The sequence below is a fragment of the Mercenaria mercenaria genome, chromosome 17 (assembly GCF_021730395.1).
Source record: "Mercenaria mercenaria strain notata chromosome 17, MADL_Memer_1, whole genome shotgun sequence".
NCBI classification, from domain to species: domain Eukaryota; kingdom Metazoa; phylum Mollusca; class Bivalvia; order Venerida; family Veneridae; genus Mercenaria; species Mercenaria mercenaria.
Window position 1 is genome coordinate 60,124,810 of NC_069377.1, and position 22,251 is coordinate 60,147,060.

At 36.0% G+C, this 22,251-nt stretch overlaps 1 protein-coding gene across 1 annotated transcript; it reads left to right on the plus strand.

The window, feature by feature from the left end:
• Nucleotides 1-625: 625 nt before the first annotated feature.
• Nucleotides 626-20,928, plus strand: LOC123536547 (adenylate kinase 8-like). Its single transcript, XM_045319822.2, has 10 exons — nucleotides 626-789; nucleotides 3,984-4,068; nucleotides 4,399-4,562; nucleotides 6,069-6,219; nucleotides 6,586-6,657; nucleotides 7,248-7,448; nucleotides 11,852-11,983; nucleotides 17,500-17,589; nucleotides 18,175-18,316; nucleotides 19,632-20,928. The coding sequence occupies exons 1-10, from the start codon at nucleotides 706-708 to the stop codon at nucleotides 19,948-19,950; spliced, it is 1,440 nt and encodes a 479-aa protein (XP_045175757.2). The 5' UTR covers nucleotides 626-705; the 3' UTR covers nucleotides 19,951-20,928.
• The last annotated feature ends 1,323 nt before the right edge of the window (nucleotides 20,929-22,251 follow it).

Sequence of the window (22,251 nt, forward strand, 5' to 3'; positions counted from 1 at the left end):
ACATAAACCATACTTTGTCACCTACTCATAGTCTAGAACTTGTACAAGTCCATCAATACAGCTTTTATCAATGACTTACATGCACATTAAGAAATTAAACTGCAGAAAAATATACCCCTAGCCACAAAAAAAATATCTAAGGGGTCGAAGTGTCAAATAAAAAAAAGTAGGGGTCAAGGTGTCACTGAAAAAAGGGGTCAGAGTGTCACTAAGGGGCCAAGGTGTCATCTTTGGTAAAATAATTAAGGGGTCAAGATGTCAAGGGGTCAAACTGTCTAACATTCGTTTTCATGGGGGCATTTTTAGAGGGTGATGTTTCTCAGAACAGATTATTTTTCTTATATTCAACATAACATGTCAATATTTTTCTATTTTTGATAAGAAGACATGTTATACTAAATGACCATATATGGTTTTCATATCATTGAAATGCTCTAAAGTGCTGAAAATGAGTTCTGAATGTTTTGTTATTCATATGAAATAAACAAGGAATTGAATTGGTAGAATGTAACCTTTCAAAAATATTAGCGGTATCTGACCTTAGAGAAAAAGAATAGCGGTTTCCAATCCAGATTTTAAGGACCAATCAGATTTAGAAGTACATAAATCATCCAATAAACAGCCTTTTTACATAGAACGCACCTGCATAGCAACCGGAATAAACTTATTTTTTGGTCAAATTAATTTTCAGAGGAGGAAAACAAAATGGATCAAACAAAGAGACCATTATTAATTCCACCAGAGTTTGCAACATATGCGGAACAGCATGGAATATTTGATTTATATAAAGTTAGTAAATTGACTAAATCAGATGACGTGAAAATCATTAGAATCATACGTTTTCGCGATGACAAAATGTTTATGTCATGTTTTTCTTCGAAAGTTATCATGTTATTTGATGCTACAAAATATATTTGTTAAGTAAAGCATATAATAAGATCACCTGCATAAAATACTCGCAAGGGTGTCATGCAGTATTTATAGATAGATAGATATTTCCACGTCCTTATCCAGTATCTCCACTCTAGGCTAATGTAACAGACTGAAAACAACCTAGCCCTGACGGGGAATAGAACCGGGACCTCTCACACCTAAGGCAGACACTCTACCTTGTCGCTATAAAAGCATGCTCAATACATTCTACCCTACTACATAACACTTTCCATTTTAGAATTCTTCGATCCTCACATTCTAAGAGTGAACCTCTCTGTGAAAGGGGCATCCGTGGCTGAGTGGTTAAGGTCGCTGACTTCGAATCACTTTTGTTTGAAGTTCCAATGTGTTTATATCATCTAGTTAGTTATTTACATTAGGAGATCATATAACAGACTGAAAATATTTCAGCTCTGACTTGGGATTGAACCTGGGAACTCTCACACCTAAGATGGACATTCCACCATGTTGCTTTAAGAGCAAGCTCAAGTGCACTAAAGTATAAGTGCACCCTTATACTCTGCACTACTACAATGTTGTTGGAGACTTACCTCCGATAAATCTTTGTGAAAATAGACATCCCTTACAGAAGAAAAAGGCCTGCTGCGTACTCTTGCTGTGTACATACAGCGTATATGATGCGTACATGATGTGTACTGAAATCAAGGGCTTTAAATAGTACGCAGTATATACACCGCACATACACCGATAGTACGTTTGTAGTACACTTTTGACATGCAAATGAGCTCTGCCGCGTACTACTTGCTGCGTACATGCTGTGGACTACATAGTACACAGGATGTACGCTGGAGGAAATTAGTATGCGGGAAATAGTACACAGCATGTACGCGGAACATACACTTTTCACATGCAAATGAGCCTGTGGTGTACTACCCCTGCGGCGTACATGCTGTGTACTCCTGCGGCGTACATGCTGTGTACTCCTGCGGCGTACATTCTGTGTACTCGTGGCCCGAGTCCTGCGGCGTACATGCTGTGTACTCCTGCTGCATACATGCTGTGTACTCTTGTGGCGAAACTGCTGTGATAATGTAAATTCCTTACCCCACCAACTTTCTTATGCAAATGCTGATCATTTGGACAGAAAAAAACAGAAAAAAGATAAGTGACATGCATCAATAAGTATTTACCCTTACCAAAATAATGTAGATTGATGTTATCAAATAAATTAGTATGCTTTTCTTCATCTACTTTTCAATGAAATAAATCAATTTTTGTAGCATGTAATTTGGTAAACATCTGAAGAAAATGGCGTAACTGCATCAAGGGGAAACAACTTTAATGCAACTAAATATAAGTGTTATAAATTTCGAAGTATCTGCGGTGTACATGCAGTGTACTATTTTCTTGTACAAGTCCCTCCTGCGTACATGCAGTGTACTCCTTAAATTTTCAGAGTCTGTGCTGCGTACTTGAAGTGTACTAGTGACCTCCTGCGTACATGTTGTGTACTCGTCGAAATAGTACGCGGCATGTACGCGGCATGCGGTGTATGTAAAATGTACTCCTCTGGCGTACTACTGTGTTCGCGGCATATACACAGCAAATACGCAGCATGTACGCCACAGAGGCTTGCTTCTGTAAGGGATCTTCCAGATGATAAAAACAAGCATTTAAAATGAAAATTTCGAGATTTATGTATTAAGTATCCATAGATTTATAGTTACTGATAACTATTGATTGATGTGTTAAATATAGATTTAGATGAAACACTGATTTGTGATGATCTCCATCCTGTTGAAATGCAGTCTATTTTATTTATAGTGGTCAAAGGATGCTACTTTACTGTGACTATGTATATGTGTCACATCAATGCATTGACTGTCATGTGCTTGTTGCTAATACATTATGAGAGCATATAAACAGCCCCTAGTTATAATAAGTTGCCTGTGATGTAATCATCATAAAATGGCAAAACCAGGATTTTGTGTTAAAAGGGGCAGAATTTTTAGAAGAGTCCTAGAGCAAGGCCAAACAGATTTTTTTTTTTCAGATATATACCTTATACAGATGGTGCAATGTGAAATATATTTGATGCTTTATTTCTAATTTAGCATTCTAACACGATCAGTAGCAATTGCTATATAAACATATAGCGAAATCGCCTATACATGAATCTTCGAAAAAATATGATTGGCTGATACATTTTGCCCCTGTGATTGTAACATAAGACATTCTACTTCTGTTCCATTAACTACAAATTATTTCAGGACCAAACAGTTGAAAACAACATTTCAAAAACATAATCATTATGATAAATAAATCATACTGACTTATGTATAGGGCCATAAAACAAGTTTTGTTCTCTACGAGCGAATTCAGTTAGCTCAATTATGATTCAGCGATGACGTCATAAATGTATGACATAAAGTTTGACGTCATAATGATGTGACGTCATACAAAAGTTAAGCTCGTAACTCGATTCTGTTCATAAATAGTTCGAAGCTGTTAGATTACTAATTTATAAATACTTCTCAAAATTCTGATAAAAAATTTAAAAAGAAACAAATTAACCATGGGGGTAAATTGTAACAGCATATGACCCGAATGACGTGTTACGCTGTAAATGTAGTACTGTAAAATGCGAATTATTTGTGTTGTTAGAATCGAAATAATAAATATGTTCCAACAATTTTATCAGTTAATAAAAAATGAGCAGTCATTTGGATGCGAATAATTAAATACACATCCTAACTCCTGCCCATATTTTATTAACTGATAAAATATAGGAACAGATTTATTATTTCTTAAATCAAAAATACTACAGAATATACTGACATAAATTTCATGAACAATTTAAGCCAGCTGAAAATTTCTTCATGTGATTGAAGTGTCAAGTTTAGACTATCAAAAATCAACAGGCTCACCAGATTTTAGTGCTGGATGTATGCGGGTCTGCTGCCTATCTTGTGCATACCATTTATTGATTTGATGTGTTTATACTTGTTTGATAAAACCCAGGATCTTTATAATGCAAACTTGGTCCTTTTACCAAATTCAATTTTTTTGTTTTTCATAATGTCTTTCAGAGGTTACTGGAGCAGGTTATTATCAACAAGCCAGCAAATCCAATAGCATTCATGATTGAGATGCTGAAACGTGACAACAATGATGGTAAGACAGTCTGAATGAAATAAAAATGTTTCTCATCATGTTAAAGGTACAATGTTTCATAAGGTGGTATAAGAACATTCCTTACTGCCAGAAACTTATGTCACTGCTATAGAAATACAGAAAATACTGATTTGTAAATATAAAGACATTAGGTGTGACACTAATTAAATTCTTTTAAAGTAATTGTAATATTTCACTACATATGTTTTTCTCTAGTGAAAGATATATTATTATTTTACAGTGTGTTCAATGACTAGATTTCACATTTTTATTCCATATTTTAATTCACATTTTTAATCCAAACTTTTATTCATATTTTTGTATTTCCAGTTCCACAGATTGTGATTCTTGGACCACCAGCATCTGGTAAAAGGACAATATCAAAGATGGTGTCTAACAAATTGCGTACAGCCCACCTTACACCAGACAACCTGGTGTCTGAGGCTGAGACAGACTTGAAAACAGAAGCTCAAGTGTTCATCAAGAAAAACCAGGTATATTCAACTTCATAATCTAAGAGTAGTAATGGTAAAATAAAATATCATGTACAAGTAAATTATGTTTAGCTCATTTTTAGAGAGATAGTTTCTGAAGTCAAGCAGATGTATACGTAGATGTTGTTATCTTACAAAGATAAAAAATTTCCCAGAAATTTTTTAACATTGTCCCTGTAGATATAGCACACTTTTGTAAAGAAGAAAAAGTAGCTGCCAATTACAAAGTTGAGATATTTTTCTTGATAATTAGTATTATGATATGTATCTTGGTTGATGTCTGTTTTCCAGGTTGATAAATGTCATCAATCTCACTAAAAGGCAATAAATGTATCATGTTTTCTGTAAAATCAGGAATATTAAAATTTTATACGGGATAATTTTTGCTGATTTATCATTTATAAGTTGATCTTTGCAAAAACTCTGATTAATCCCCCCCCTGCCCCCCCCCCCCCCCCCCCCCCCCAGTGGCGGAGGGATAATAGGAATGGTCTGCGTCCGGCCTTCCGTCCGTCTTTCCGTCCGTCTTTCCTTCCGTCTGTCCTTCCGTCCGTAACAAAATCGTGTCCGGTCCATATCTCCTAAACCCCTTGAAGGATTTTCATGGAACTTGGGTCAAATGATCACCTCATCAAGACAATGTGCAGAACCCATGAGTCAGCCTTGTCAGTTCAAGGTCAAGGTCACAACTCGAGGTCAAAGGTTTGAGCCTGCCATTTTGTGTCCGCTCTATATCTCCTAAACCCCTTGAAGGAATTTTATCAAACTTGGGTCAAATGATCACCTCATCAAGACGATAAGCAGAACCCATGAGTCAGTCATGCCGACTCAAGGTCAAGGTCACAACTGAAGGTCAAAAGGTTTGAGCCTTCTATTTCGTGTCCGCTAAACCCCTTTAAGGAATTTTATTAAACTTGGGTAAAATGATTACCTCAGCAAAACGATGTGCAGAAATTATGAGTCAACCATGCCAGCTCAAGGTCAAGGTCACAACTAAGGGTCGAAGGTTTGAGCCTTCCATTTTGTGTCCACTCTGTATCTCCTAAACCCCTTGAAGGATTTTCATCAAACTTGGGTCAAAGGATCACCTCATCAAGAACTCATGAGTCAGCCATGTCAACTCAAGGTCAAGGTCACAACTGAAGGTCAAAGGTTTCAGCTCTGTATCTCCTAAACCCCTTGAAGGATTTTCATGAAACTTGGGTCAAATGATCACCTCATCAAGATGTTGTGCAGAATTCATGTGTCAGCCATGTCAGTTCAAAGTCAAGGTCACAGCTAAAATCAAAGGTTTATCCTTTCACTATCCATAGCAGTGGCGGGGGATTTAGCTGTCCTTCAGACTGCCTTGTTTTAATTACCTTCAAGTGGAATTTTTTTTAATTACTCTTATACTGAACTGCTTGTGAATGGACATTCTTTAAGTTTTTTCTGAAATATCAGTCTCATGAAATTATCTGATTTTACAATAACTCAGCAGTGAATTACACCCCTGTTTTATTTCAGACTTTGCCTACAGATCTGTGGGTGAAGATTCTTGAAGAGCGTATGAAGCTGTTTGATTGTGTGAAGAAAGGTTGGGTTATGGAAGGATTTCCACAGACACGGGAACAGGCTCAGGCTTTACAGGCAATCGGCATCTTTCCTAAACATTGTGGTAATGTCTTTGAAATTTTGATTTTAATAGAGGAAAAGCTAGAATGATATACGTAGGTAAAAAATATTCTGGAAAATAAATTAGATGCCATGAAAACTTTTGAAATCTTCACTTTAATCGGTGGAAAAAATCTGGAAAAAGATACTTTAGAAAGAAACACTGATGTCAAAAAAAACCCCACTTGAATTAGTAATGATTTTAAAGCTTTGCATATGCTCACTCTCTCCGATGTTTGATTTGACTTAGATACATTTATGTGTAACTTTTCTTTTTCTTTATCCCCATGTTTTGCTTTTAAATCAGTTGTGACTTGAGTCACTTGACTGTAATCACTCGTTAATGTGTACCTCTGTTTCTTTTTTTCAGTAATATTAGATTCTCCAGACACTGTACTGATTGAGAGAGCTCAAGGGAAAAGGGTTGATCCTACAAATGGAGGTATGGTTTTCTTAACCATAATCACAGTCCACTTAGGGCAGAACAACATAAAAAGATTTTATATAACTTAAGACAAATACTGTTCTGTCTCTTAAGGAAAATATGGTTTTGAAAAAAGACAGAGTGACTCGGTCTGTCTGAAGGTCAGTATTTTGAAATAAAAGTTTTCATGATATGTTTATCAGAAAGTCAAAGGTAAGTCAAAGTGTATCTTAGTGATAGTTAAGGCTCATCAGGAAATTAAGGTATCACAAAGTGTGTTTACTAATGGGTAGGGAACACCTTGAGGTTTGTATTTGTTCATTTTAAAAAGGATATGGTACTGGAAAGTAATGAAAAGTACTGATGTATGAAACTTGTTTAAAGTTGCTGAAATGAAACCATGAAGTTCATAAAAGGCAGAACAATTTGTCTAGAGCAAGCAGCTTTGTAAACACTGAGGTGTGTTTGATGTACAGAGGTTGTTGTGCGTAGGAGACTAATTCGCTGAAAAATACCTAATGGGAAAGAAAACCTTTTTGAGGGATGTATACAGTCCTCAGATATGTTGTAAGGACAGGTTTTTAAACTTTATTACATTTATTTTACAGACATATACCACACCACATTTGACTGGCCTAGTAATCAAGATGTTCAGAATCGTCTGAAGGAAGTAGAAGGTTATACAGAAGAAGATATGATCAACAAATTAATTGTGTATCATCGGCATTTTGAGGGCATTTTTGACTGCTACCAGAAATGCTCCAAAACTGTGAATGCTGATCAACCTAAAGCAGATGTGTTTTCTCAAGGTAAGTTTAATTGTTTATTCAATACCATGAAAACTTAGGAGAAGTGGAGCTCGCGGTCAAACACTGGAATGTTTATAACTTTATTTAATCCTACCAGTTTCAAACTACATAAGCCCCATTATCAGGGATACAACACTATTTATTTTATTTAATAGTCAGACAATTTCACTTTAATAGTTTATACTACATGTATTTAAGCTTGACTGTGATGGAATCTGCAAGCTTATTTAAATGAGTCTCAAGTGCCACTCGGAAAGACCGTAATGGTGTCATATGAAAAAATGTAGCTTAAACCCATTAAGGGCTTGAACCCAACTGCCTTAAGTATTTTTAGCTCGACTATACGAAGTATGGAGAGCTGTCCAACTCGACCCGGTGTCGGCATCTGCACTTTGGTTAAAGTTTTGATGCACTTTATCTTTATCTCTGTAGTCTGTATTTACTTGACGGATTTGCTTCATACTTAAAATAGTTATTCCTCATCATTACCAACATCATATGGCACAAGGGCCATAACTCTTGCACCAGTATTTTATTAATAGTCCCCCCTTTTTAGCTCGACTATTCAAAGAATGGTCTAGCTATTCTACTCACCCTGGCGTCGGCGTCGGCGTCACACCTTGGTTAAGTTTTTGCATGCAAGTACATACAGCTATCATTTAAAGGCATATAGCTTTGAAACTTATTTATTCTTTTTCTAGGTCAATTACCAACCTCACTGGGTCAAGTTCCATAACTCTAACATGTATTTTGTTAAATTATGCCCCCTTTTGGACTTAGAAAATTCTGGTTAAAGTTTTACATGCAAGTTACAATCTCCAAAACTAATGCAGATATTGAATTGAAACTTCACATGTGTCTTCAGGGTTAAAAAACTAGTTGATAGCACCAAGTCCCATAACTCTGACCTTCATTTTGGCCAAATTATGCCCCCTTTTGGACTTAGAAAATTCTGGTTAAAGTTTTGCGTGCAAGTACATACAGCTATTACTAAAAGGCATATAGATTTGAAACTTATTTTTTCTTTTTTCTAGATCAATTACCTACCTCACTGGGTCAAGTCCCATAACTCTGACATGTATTTTGGCCAAATTATGCCCCCTTTTGGACTTAGAAAATCCTGGTTAAAGTTTTACATGCAAGTAACTATCTCCAAAACTACTACAGATATTAAATTGAAACTTCACATGTGTCTTCGGGGTTATAAAACTAGTTGATAGCACCAAGTCCCATAACTCTGACATGAATTTTGGGCAAATTATGCCCCCTTTTGGACTTAAAAAATCCTGGTTAAAGTTTTGCGTGCAAGTACATACAGCTATTACCAAAAGGCATATAGTTTTGAAACTTATTTATTCTTTTTCTAGGTCAATAACCAACCTCATTGGGTCAAGTTTTATAACTCTTAACATGTATTTTGAGCAAATTATGCCCCCTTTTGGACTTAGAAAATTCTGGTTAAGGTTTTACATGCAAGTTACTATCCCCAAAACTAATGCAGATATTGAATTGAAACTTAACATGTTTCTTCGGGGTTATAAAACTAGTTGATAGCATCAAGTCCCATAACTCTGATATGTATTTTGGTCACATTGTGTCCCCTTTTGAACTTAAAACTCTTTTGATATTTAACATTTTGGGTAATAATTTCCTGCTTCTGTGACAATATTTCGAATAGTCGAGCTTGGCTGTCTTACGGACAGCTCTTGTTTACTTAGAATTTCAGGTTAAAAGTTTTGATGCACTTTCATTCTATCTCAGTTATTACAAATGGATTTGATTCAAACTTAAAATAGTTGTTCCACATCATTACCCACATCATTTGACACAATGTCCATAACTCTTGCACCAGTTTCTTTATGACCAATGCCCCCTTTTTATTTAGACTTTAAGGTTAATTTTGATGCATTTTCACTGTATCTCTGTAATTATGACCCGCCCCCCCCCACTTGAAGAAGGAGGGGTATATTGTTTTGCAGATGTCGGTCGGTCGGTCTGTTTGTAGACTCATCCGTTTCTGGATGATAACTCAAGAATGCTTGGGCCTAGGATCATGAAAGTTGATAGGAAGGTTGGTCATCACCTGCAGGTGACCCCTATTGATTTTGAGATCTGTCACAGTGACCCTGAACAGTTAAACGGTTTCCGGATGATAACTCAAGAACGCTTGGGCCTGGGATCATGGAAGTTGATAGTGAGGTTGGTCATGACCAGCAGATGACCCCTATTGATTTTGAGATCAGTATGTGAAAGTTCAAGGTCACAGTGACCCTGAACAGTTAAACGGTTTCCGGATGATAACTCAAGAACGCTTGGGCCTAGGATCATGAAAGTTGATAATGAGGTTGGTCATGACCAGCAGATGACCCCTATTGATTTTGAGATCAGTATGTGAAAGTTCAAGGTCACAGTGACCTGGAACAGTTAAACGGTTTCCGGATGATAACTCAAGATTGCTTGGGTCTAAGATCGTGGAAGTTGATAGGGAGGTTGGTCATGACCAGCAGATGACCCTTTTAATTCTGAGGTCAGTAGGTCAAAGGTCAAGGTCACAGTGACCAGGAACAGTAAAACGGTTTCCGGGCGATAACTCAAGAACGCTTGGGCCTAGGATCATGAAAATTGATAGGGAGATTGTTCATGACCAGCAGATGACCCTTATTGATTTTGAGGTCATTTGGTCAAAGTTCAAGGTCAGATTGGACAGGAACAGTTGAATGGTTTCTGGACAATAACTTGAGAACACTTTGGCCAAGGGTCATGAAAGATGATAGAGAGGTTCATCATGACCAGCGGATGACCCCTATTGATTTCAAGGTCAGTAGGTCAAAGGTCAAGGTTACAGTGACCCGGAACATTTAAACCATTTCCAGACAATAACTTGAGAACGCTTGGGCCTAGGATCATGAAACTTGATAAGAGAGGTTGGTCATTGACCTGTAGATGACCCCTATAGATTTTGAGGTCTGTAGGCTAAAGGTCAAGGTCACATTGACCCAGAACAGTTAAATCCTTTCCGGACGATACCTTGAGAACGCTTGGGCTTAGGATCACTAAACTTAATAGGTAGGTTGATCATGACCAGCAGATGACCGCTGTTGATTTTGAGGTCAATAGGTCAAAAGTCAATGTCACATTGAACCAGAACAGTAGAACTTTTGTTTACATTGAGCAAATAATTCCTGTTCCTTGTGAAATTACTGAATGCATCATGGGGGGGGGGTGCGCATTTTGTGTTCGACAAGCTCTTGTTACAAAAAGGATTTGATTCAGACTTAAAATAGGTGATCCTCATCATCACTCACATCATATGACACAAGAGCCATAACTCTGGCACCAATATTTCATGAATTATCCCCCTTTTTACTTAGAATTTTAAGTTAAAGTTTTGATGCACTTTCACTGTAACTCTATTATTACCAAAAGGATTTGATTCAAACTTAAAATAGTTGTTCCACACCATCACACACATCATATGATACAAGGGGGGGGGCATAACTCTTGCACCAATATTTCATTAATTATGTCCCCTTTTTGCTTAGAATTTTGTTTAATTTTGATGCTTTTTCACCATATCTCTGTTGTTACTAAATGGATTTGATTTAAGCTTAAAAAGATTGTTCCACATCATTACCTACACCAGAAGGTCCACAATGCTGGCACCAATATGTTATGAGTAATGCCCTCTTCTTACTTTGAATATCGGGTTTAAGTTGTGATGCACTTATGCTCCATCTCATTCATTACTAAATAGATTTGATTCAAACTTTAAATAGTTATTCCATACTATTAGTCACAGGATATGACACATGGTGCATTACTCTTGCACAAAGTTTCCATGAATTATGTCCCTTTTATACTTATTTAATGTTTTGATACACATTACATGTTTCTTTATCTCTGTTATTACTTAATACTTTTGACAGAGACTTAAGCTATTGTCCAATATTTTCATCCACACTGCAGTCATTAAACACTCCAGTGACAGCTCAAGCTTCCTCAAATGTACCTTATTTCACTATCCAGCATCATAATAGTCAAGCACGCTGCCTCCTTTGAGAGCTCTTGTTTCTGTCTGAAAGTATTTCTCATATGTCATGAAACAATTCATAAAGCCTTCAGAATGTTAATATAATTAAAGAAGCATAAACTTGAAGTTGCAACCCTTTGAAGTGTGCATGTCTCAAAGTGTTCAAAATTAGTAAAAAAGGCAACACAGAAAATGTAGCAGTATTATTTGAGTTGATATTGTTAAGAGTATGTTATAAGTACTAGCTAAATTCATCAAACCTGAAGTTTGTGTATGCTTATGTATGCCTGTATTTTAAACATTCAAAATTGTTTTAAACGTGTAATTTATGTATTCTATGAATTTTTATTTGTCTGATGTTTCCTGTTTACAGTGTATACATTCTTGAGTGGCCAGACTCGTTCCAATGCTCCACACACACCAAGGATTGTGCTGCTAGGACCCACTGGATCAGGGAAAGGAGTTCAAGCTTCACTTCTTGCAAATAAATATAACATTGTTAATGGTAAGTGAAATTGTTGCTGTTAGTACTTCTGATATATTTGCAGGTCAAAAAGTTTGCAAATTTCTAATTCCAGATGTTTCGCAAGCTTAAATATTTGCAAATTGTTGAAAACAGAAGTGGCAAACAGGGGCGTAGCGTGATCAGTTTAGATGTTACTCAAGGGAAGAGTATGGGGAGAGGAATCCCCTCCTCCGGCTTTGTCCGGGTAGCCCCGTGGAAATTCAGAGCAGACCTAGAGAAAGGGTGGCTTCTGGTAACTTTTCTCAACAAAACTATGCTTCCTCAGTTTTGAACAATATATTCACAAACAGCTCTGAATGTAAAGAAAGGTCTATATATAAGTTGATGAACAATACAAGTCAGGGTCAGTGAGAGGGGTGGGGCTGTCATTTTGGAAGGACTTGGCTGTTTATTATTCAGGACCAAATTTGTTATTCAGGCCACACCAAATTGATAAGTTGTTCATCGGATTTTTTTCTGAAAAAATTGAGGCGGCGAGCGAAAAAATAATTGAAATATTTGTTTAGGTTTTTGAGAAAATCAGGAGCGAGCGAAGAGCGAAGAAATATATTTATCTTCATTTGGCTCTCGGCTGACTAATAAAAACCTTAAAATAGAATGCATAGCATTTTTAAATTAAAAAGTAAGTCCCCAGGGATTGAGAAAATCTGAAAAAAATGTATTAACAGTGTCATACAGTACACTGTAATCAAATAATGCATGCTTTTGAAAATTCTGTTAGAAAATATGTAATAAACAACAATGCATATATAACCTTACACCATACTTATCGCATACATAATTATGTGACTTGAATATTTACTGCTATAGATGAAAATGTAGCATTCTTAGCTGACTTTACAAAGTTTTTGATACATCAAATATTAAGTTTTATATAATGACCAATAGCTCTGTACTTTCAAAGCTTCTGACTATCATGCCCCTTTTAGTGGCAAAGCTCTAATTCAGAAAAGTCGAGCATGATGTCTTCTTGTAGCCTACAGCTCTTTTTCTAACTTTAAACTTTCATAACATATTAAATTTGTTGAAACAAAGTCTCAATTAAAGTCTGAAATGGAGATTAACGTGCATTAGCATTAACATTAGTCAACTAAATGATTGGAAAATTTGAAAATCGAAACGGTTCTGAAAACAACTCATAATGTAAATTCCTTACCGCACCAACTTTCGTATGCAAATCATTTGCCAAATGCTGATCATTTGGACAGGAAAAACAGAAAACAGATAAGTGACATGCATCAATAAGTATTTACCCTTACCAAAATAATGTAGATTGATGTTATCAAATAAAGTAGTAAGCTTTTCTTCATCCAGTTTTCAATGAAATAAATCGATTTTTTAGCATGTAATTTGGTAAACATTTGAAGAAAATGGCATACTGCATAAAGGGGAAACAACTTTAATGCAACTAAATATAACTGTTATGATTTATTACAGACAATGTGTGCGTAGTATGTATTTATTTTGATTAAAATCCATTTGAGAACAATCTAGGACTGGAATTATAAGCATTTATACACTTTTACGTCCGTAAAAGGTAGCACACCAAAAAATTTTGGATTGATTTTTTTCAATGGGGCGAGCGCAAGCCAAAAACAAAAAAAAATTATTTTTTTTGTGTTTCTGAAAATATACGAGCGGCAAATCCGATGAACAACTTTTTAATTTGGTGAGGCCTCACAAAGTAAGCAACATTAGCTCTTTTTCCAAACTTATTTGTTGTATACAAAATTTGCATTCACAATACATTTTACTACGGAAAGACAGAAGCGTTAAAAATTGCAGTAATAATACCAATGACGGCCCTTTCCATGAGATTGCACGCATAATCTGACGTCCTTCACCAAAAACATGGACAAAATGGCCTTGTTCCAAACATTCTTTCAAAAGTGGACGCCAAAACATTCAAAAAGAACATTTAATTATAGCTTTAACTAATTTTTCTGACGTCAAAGATCAGAATTGAATGATGCGACTGTATAAATTATCACTGGAGTTAAACATATTTTAACTAAAAACCAGGAACTGTATTTTTATCGGAAGGCGAAATATAGTTGAACGTGGGCGGGTCTTTTTTACTGTGGCTCAGAATTCGATATCTTGAAATTTATTTTGATTTTCTGATACTCCTGGAAAGCAAATCAGTTATTTTTGTAGCAAGCTGTCGTAAAATTGAATGGTATTTTTGTGCGTTTATATGGGCATGAACCACACTGGAAGGCTTCTTGCCAATCAATCAAAAGAATCGCTAGAGCGATTCATGAATTTGCAAGAAGTCCCAGAAAATAGCATTCAATTCTTAAATAAAGTGCACATGTGTGCTTACGTGTAACAGTGGAATATATGCAGATCACCTTGCAATAAATACTCTAAACTGCCTAGGAACTGATCAGACAGCTGAGGACAAACTTTGACTTATGCACAATTTCAAAACAGAAAAATGATGAAGCTATTTCAGTAGATTCTTATTTCATTCTTCAAGTACAAATATTTAATTACTAATGTCGTCTACACATTTCCTTTAATATCGTTTCGTGCACTTAGATTTTCTATTTCAGCCTAAACATCTGTCACAAGACGTTTGTCTCTGTATCATTATTTAATTGATTTCCAAGGATGTATAGATACATTTCACGGAAATTGTAAGTTTTTAAAATCAATGTTCATGGCAAGGACGATTGTTATATCAAAATACAACATGCAAAATACAACTTGTAAACAATTTTGCCACAGATGGCTTAATAACCTAGAAATCAATATAATGCTTACAACATTATTCTTTAACTGCAATATCTAAAAGAGAATTTACTGTAAATGCTGGTTATGAGCATTTATTACATATGTGTATCCTAGGTTTAAAGAAATCAAGGTATTTTCATATTTCAAAGGTATTGAGGTGTAGGATGTATATTCATTTCATGTGTTAAATAAGTTTGATTGATGTATTTTTCCCGGCAATAAATTTTGGGAAATGGGTGTCGGGGCGTAAGAAGAAGGTGACTGGTGTTGAAACTTTGTTTCTCTATACTCCCCCTTCCCATGACGGAGTAAAGTAGGGTTGAGTAGATGCCTCTTAGCATAATGACTGGGATAGTATATTCATAACGTAGTTTATATGACTGATATTGAGTGTTACACTATGGCAATGCGGATAACAAAGCCTAAATGTTAATCTTTGAATTTGTTCTTTTCGCTCCCGTTGATTCTCTTTGATTATGGGATAGATAATTTATTTTTGTTTGAGCGTAGCGAATTAGAAAATAATTAACAAACAATCAAAGCCTTCAAGAGGTTTATTGTCTTAATTTACCACGGTCCAGAGTTCAGAATAGGAATTGAACCACGAGGGCGTTAGTCCGAGTGGTTAAATACTGAAGCATCTGAACCATGGTAACAATGACAATAAATTACAACATTTCTTTCTTTGTTTAACTGGAAATCAAATCGAGCCATGTTAGAATACTTGGGAATTCATAGTTGTTAAAGACTCAGTTGTTTATCCTTCTAAATTTTACTAGTGATGGACAATTGCCATTAAAGCGAATTGTTCTTATAGTCAATAGCAGCTATAGTATACATGTATATGCATCTGAAATCATACGTGTATTTAGAATTTTAAATATATTTAGATTTAAATAAGTATTTACAATGACAGGTGAAAGTGGAGCAAGAAAAAACAACATTTAGAAAATTTGATAGAAATTTTGATAAAAGAGCAGTCTGCCATCACAAAAAATTGTAACAAAGTCAAGGACCAAGACAACAGTATACTCATATGCTATGACATTATCCCTACCCCCATAACCACTCCTGATCAGTTTTGTATTGCTTCTATGGATTTTTTAGCCTTCTTTATTTTTAGATCTTAAATGATACTCAGCTGAGTAACCAAGTATGCCACGCTATGCGCATGGCAAAGCTAAATTTATTATTAACCAGGTTTTCAACGAAAAGCTGAGTTATTAGATTGGGGTATGCCGTTTGTCGGGTGGGCGGGCAGGCCGGGGTGTCAAACTGGTGTTTCCGGTCAATAACTTTTGTTTCGGTAAAGATATTTGAATAAAACTTGGTATGTATGTAGCTTATATCAAGACAAAGGCTGGGATTGATTTTGGGGTTTCTGGGGTCAAGGTCAAGGTCACTGCTACTTAAAATAGAAAAAGGGTTTCCGGTCAATAACTTTGAGGCACATATGGAAGATCGTTTTGGCGAATATGTAGCCTCGTTAAATAAAGTCTTTATTATTATTATTATTATTATTATTATTATTATAACTTAACTTAGGAATGAGCTATCATGATGAAACTTGGTGTATAGAAAACTTATATAAAGTTGTAGCTTGGGATTGGTTTTGGGGTTTCTGGAATCAAGGTCAAGGTCATTGTTACTAAAAATAGGGTTAGGGTTAGGGTTTAGGGTTAGGGTTGTGCTTTAAAGTGGTGCACTGTGATTCAGTATACTTTTTTATTCTTATGAAAAGTGTTGAAAACCTGGTTTCGTGACATTGCCGCGTTTCTTGTTTTTTCTTGACTGTAATGACATGTCCTGGTGAATGTGGAAGTTTATGCTTGCTGATATGTTTGCCTTTTTACTTGAATTTGCGAAGTATGCAAACATTTCCATGTCTCAAACTTTTTTATCTGTACAGTATCAGAGCTACTTAAACATTCATAGCTTATATACTATGTAAATTGCATACCAAGATATTACTATTTTACTGTGACATCAGTTACTTTCGTGGGTATGAAATTTTATGGTTTTAGGCTATTCTGTAGGCACATGAACTCGTGGATTTCAACTTTTGAAGGTAAAATGAATAGGGAATATATCTGTTCATTAGGATTTAATGTCATGGTGTGACGCAACAATGAAATCCAGGAAAATTAGTCGCCCAGTAATATTAATGAATTTACAGTTCATGATCTTTAGATTGCATATTGATTATTGCAGATTATTACATCTAACCGGTAGTCAATGCATATCATGAAATATTATGTGAGTTATTATATGAAAGTAATGTTAAATCCGGATGTACAATTTTGTTTATACAAGGCAGTGGGTTTGCAGATTTTTAGTTATTTTGACACAAAGTGAAAATAAAATACAAATGAATAAATTAAGATAGAGTAAAGTTTCAGAAAATCTGTGAAATCCTGGTCATAAATAGACATATACTGTGAAATCATTAATATTTGTGGGGCACTTATTTTTATGGATTTTGTTGTTTTTTGCACAAAAATATCACCATTCCTCCTTTGCTTCTGATACATACAAAGTTGGCAGTTACTAGTGGAAAACTGGTGTAGAATCTTGGTAGTTACCTGTGGAGAACTGGTGGTTTACAGTAGAATCCTGGTAGTTACTTGTGGAGAACTGGTGTAGAATCCAGGAGCACTGGTATAAGTGCCCGCCATTACATAACTGAAATACTGTTGGAAAACGGCCCAAAACCCAAATCAAACGAAACCAACAAACAATTTGACTGTATATTTCAGTATCCTGTGGCAACTTAATGAAACAAGCAATAGCTGATGAGACCAAACAAGGCTTGGCTGCTCAGGCTTACATTGACAAAGGCATGATGGGTAAGGGTTTTCATCCATTTTAATATTTCTGTTAGTACGCTCGTAATGTGAATAGATAGCAGTATAAAAGTTGTCAAAACTTCAAACCGAAAAGCTTTAATTTTAAAGATACCAATACTTAATATTTTCATTTTCAAAACTCTGAATCAGTCTTTGTTAGATTTATTTTGAATTCAATAATAAAATCATAAAGTGAGAAAACAAAACCATCATGCAGTACAACCTCTCTATAGTGGACACCACAGGGAACACTTTGATATGTTCATTATACAGAGGTTATTGCTCCACAGAGGTTAATGTACTAAGAATTTCATTTATCAGGAAAGAAAATATATGTCTTTATAGTGAGGGATTCGTTCATGGGAGGTGTTGTTAACAGTGTTTAAAAGTGTATTGTGAATTACTGATTTATTACTGATCATTACTTTCTTTTGTAGAGTTTACTTGAACAGGTCTCACTACTGCTTTAACTGTAAGTGATCTAGGATTAAAGTTTAAGCCTTAAACTGACAGCTATTTTGACTTTAAACAACCTAGAGTTAAAGTTGAAGTCTTAATTGTAAAAATATTATTTCCAATTTTCAGCACCAGATAACATAGTGATGACTATACTGTCTGCCCGTCTGGCACAGTTAGACTGTGTGAGTAGAGGATGGGTACTACATGGATTTCCTCGCACACGCGAACAGGCAGAAACCCTGACTAAAGATGGATTTGTACCTAACAGGTAGATTTATACATGGTTTAAGAAATGCTGTGTTTTCCTATTATTATACACCCTTCTCCACTATCACCTCTCCCCCTTATGCAAGGGGATATACTGTTTTGGTCCTTGTCAGTCTGTCAGTAGTTCCGTCCATCCATTCCCTTTCACTGGTAGACCATCTGATTTCCGATTCATAACTTTGACCAACTTTTATCAAACTGCATTATGATTGTAGCTTGTGGCCAGTAGATGACTCCTGTTGTTTTAGGGATAGTATGTCAAGGTCACAGTGATAGTATGTCAAGGTCACAGTGACTGAGACTGCATCAGTTTACACTCAATAACTAAAGAACACTTATAGTAGTCAAATTTTGCAGAATTATTGCCTGTGGTTAATAGGTGACCTGTATTACTTTTTGGGTCAAAGGCCAAGGAGACATTGACCTTGAGAGTGAAAATGTTTCCTGCTCAATAAGTAAAGAAGTCTTATGCATACAGTAGTCAAACTTTATATGATGATTGTCTGTGGTCAGTAGGTGACCCCTATTGTTTTTTGGGCCAGTGTATCAAAGGTTGAGGTTATCTGACCTTTAAACTAAAAATAGTTGTAGATCAATATCAGAAGCATTCGTTGACTTTAGTCCTCCAAACTTTAAAAGGATGAGTTCCTATGGTTAGTAGATGCCCTTTTTGCAGGTGGGGATCAGTATGTTAAAGGTCAAGGTCACATTGACCTCAAGGCTAGAAACAGTTCCTGTTTAATAACTGAAAATTACATACCCATTCTCCACTGACAGGTCGTCAAATGGGGATAGGGGTTGGGCTTGTGTTTCACAAAAAGATACAAACTGACTGATGTCTAAAATCTTGCTTATTTTTCTGTGCCTGGACTTAGTCACTACTTTCTATACTATTTATGATCCAGTAAATAAATAGTTCTTGTTTTGTAGATGTTTATAGTCATCATATTTATATATATTAATTTATATCAAAGGGTTATTATAACAGTAGCTTGATTTTGAATGTATTGGCTTGTGCGCTTTGAGTGATCCACTGCCTTGCAAAATCAGCTTTGACTTGCATACAATACCAAAGATGGAAAAAATATTACACCACGAAGTTTTATTGATGATAAGTTTAGTTGTAAGCCTGTTGATGTTCTTAAATATACTTCAGCTATCTGCTGCACTTTTAATGATCTAAAAACTTAAGAAATTTCAACTTAGCTTTTAAAATGATATAATTTTTTATTGCATTGCTAATAAGTAATCAAAGTTACTATAACAAGATGTAACACAAAAAAAATCTTACATTGCTTACTTAACTTTTTTTTCAGAGTTTTCTTCCTTGATGTACCAAATGATTCTGTGATGGAACGTTTGACTTTACGAGAGACAGATCCTATCACAGGGGAACGTTACCACATGCTTTATAACCCACCGCAATCACAGGATGTGAAAGAGAGGCTGTGCAAGCATCCGTCTGATACGGATGAGAAAGTACGGAAGAGACTTGCTGAGTACCACACATATGTTGAAGAGATTGCTGACTATTACACAGATGCTCAGCATGTTAACGCAGATCAAGATCCACATACAGTGTTTGAGTGCATAGAAAGTATGGTGGTCAATCCATTACCAAAGCATTTCCCATGAGACATGATGTTACCATAGAAACAATTTGTAAGACTGGAGGCATTTCTATTTCCTTTATTATGTGACATAATACTTGACATAATAGTTTGGCACTGTTAAACCAAGTGACTAAATATAGAAGTTGTGAAATATTGACATTGATTTCTTTTTTGTTTTAGCAGAAATTCAAAAATTGAGCTTGAACTTGAGGTCATTGATGAAGCAAACTTATACTGGTAGAATTTACACTGCATACTTGTATCATTTTGGTAGAAAAACAAAATACAGGCATTTTTTTAACAAAGTGCAAAGGTATTATATATTCTTTGTCATTAGATTAACTTAAAAGGAAACCTTTATGTTGAGTTTGTCTGGAATAAAGTTTCATACAATGTATATTTATTGTATATTTATTTATTATTGACAGTGTCGTTACTTTTGACCAATGTTTTAACAATGATTTATCAAAGGTAGCCTTTTCAAAGTTTAAAATAATAAGAAGCAATGTTAAAAGAATGTCTTTACTTTTTTGCATTTCTCATAAGTGTGTTAGATATTAAGAGACACATTCCTTAACTGCCATTCATAGGTTATTTGTTCTGCGCTAATATTTCAACATTTTCCAGTTTCTTCTTCAAAGTCTGTAAAAATCATTGTAGAGGAACCATATTTAACTCGAGTAAATCACACAAGCTGACTTTTTTTACCATAACTTAGAAATGGAATTGCTATAAAATTTTTACATTTGAAGAATTGAAAATATAAGTCTGGAGGAGTTCTGATAAATAATAAAATGCTACCAACAGAGAAAACGGACTTATGACATAGTGTTATCCGTATTTTGATTATTTCATGAATTCTGTTAATGTGATATTTGTTGTTAATGTTTATATTTGATGTTGCAGGTTTATATTTACAAAAACAAGAAGCATATACGTACATGCATGTGATATTTTTCAAATAAAGTTAAACATAATAAATTATATAAAGAAATATTTATTTTTTGTTTGTTATCAGTTTCTTGTTTTTTTCTTCTGAAGAAAAATTAAATCAATTTCAAATTTTCAACTTTTCTGTCCAGTGCAGTAACTGAATATTATTCTGGCATAAAAGGCAGAGATAATGGGTGCTTAACAAAATGGTATACAGTCAAATTGTGCTAAACCCTTACGCTGCTAAATGTCTATAATGAACTGGTCCATCTTTCAATTTGGACAGTACCGTTAACTGTCTAAAGGGGTGCTTACCAAAAAGATACTGACTGAATGGCGAACCGTTCAGATCTTAATCAGACTGCACGGATGTGCAGGCTGATCATGATCTACACTGCTCGCAAAGGCAGAATCAATCGTGTCCAGCATGATAAGGGTTAAAACTATCTGTGAGCAAAAACCTTATTCTCGGCTTCTGTCTAAAACATTGACAATGTGTTTTACTCGGGTTTAAAGTCGCCATGATACAAGCATAGGTCATATAGTGACTACAGCTTTTCATGGCAGAGGAAAAACCCAGCTGCTCAACGCGAGCGGGAACGTGCATAGAACTACCGACCTTTCGTAAGCCAGCTTGAGGGTATTCTGATATGTAAGAACTCTTAACTCTACCCTAGCAAGGTTTTAAACCCGCAGTGGTAAGAAGCAAGTCGGCAACTAACCGCAGTCAGCCGGAGAGGCCCTCTCTTGGACCGGCAACTAACTGCCGCAGTCAGCCGGAGAGGCCCTCTCTTGGACCGGCAACTAACCGCCGCAGTCAGCTGGAGAGGCCCTCTCTTGGACCGGCAACTAACTGGCCCTCTCTTGGACCGGCAACTAACCGCCGCAGTCAGCCAAAGAGGCCCTCACCCGCCGCAGTCAGCCAAAGAGGTCCTCTCTTGGACCGGCAACTAACCGCTGCAGTCAGCCGTAGAGGCCCTCTCTTGGACCGGCAACTAACCGCCGCAGTCAGCCAAAGAGGCCCTCTCTTGGACCGGCAACTAACCGCCGCAGTCAGCTGGAGAGGCCCTCTCTTGGACCGGCAACTAACCGCCGCAGTCAGCGGGAGAGGCCCTCTCTTGGACTGGCAACTAACCGCCGCAGTCAACGGGAGAGGTCCTCTCGTGGACCGGCAACTAACCGCCGCAGTCAGCCGGAGAGGCCCTCTCTTGGACATCGGTTCACAAATAACAAATCTCAGATTCTAGTTCATATCACTTGTCATAACCTACACTTGCTTACAAACATGAATAGTACACTGACGATTTTTTTTAAAGGAACTAGTTATTGTTCTTTCTGCACGACTTTTACTTGTAGTATTCGAAGCCATAAGATGCTGACACAAGGTATG

Coding starts and splice junctions, on each gene's coding strand:
- LOC123536547 (XM_045319822.2), top strand. CDS start 706: ATGGATCAAACAAAGAGACCATTATTAATTCCACCAGAGTTTGCAACA. Junction 6,220..6,585: donor CATCTTTCCTAAACATTGTG/GTAATGTCTTTG, acceptor TCTTTTTTTCAG/TAATATTAGATTCTCCAGAC. Junction 7,449..11,851: donor AGCAGATGTGTTTTCTCAAG/GTAAGTTTAATT, acceptor TCCTGTTTACAG/TGTATACATTCTTGAGTGGC.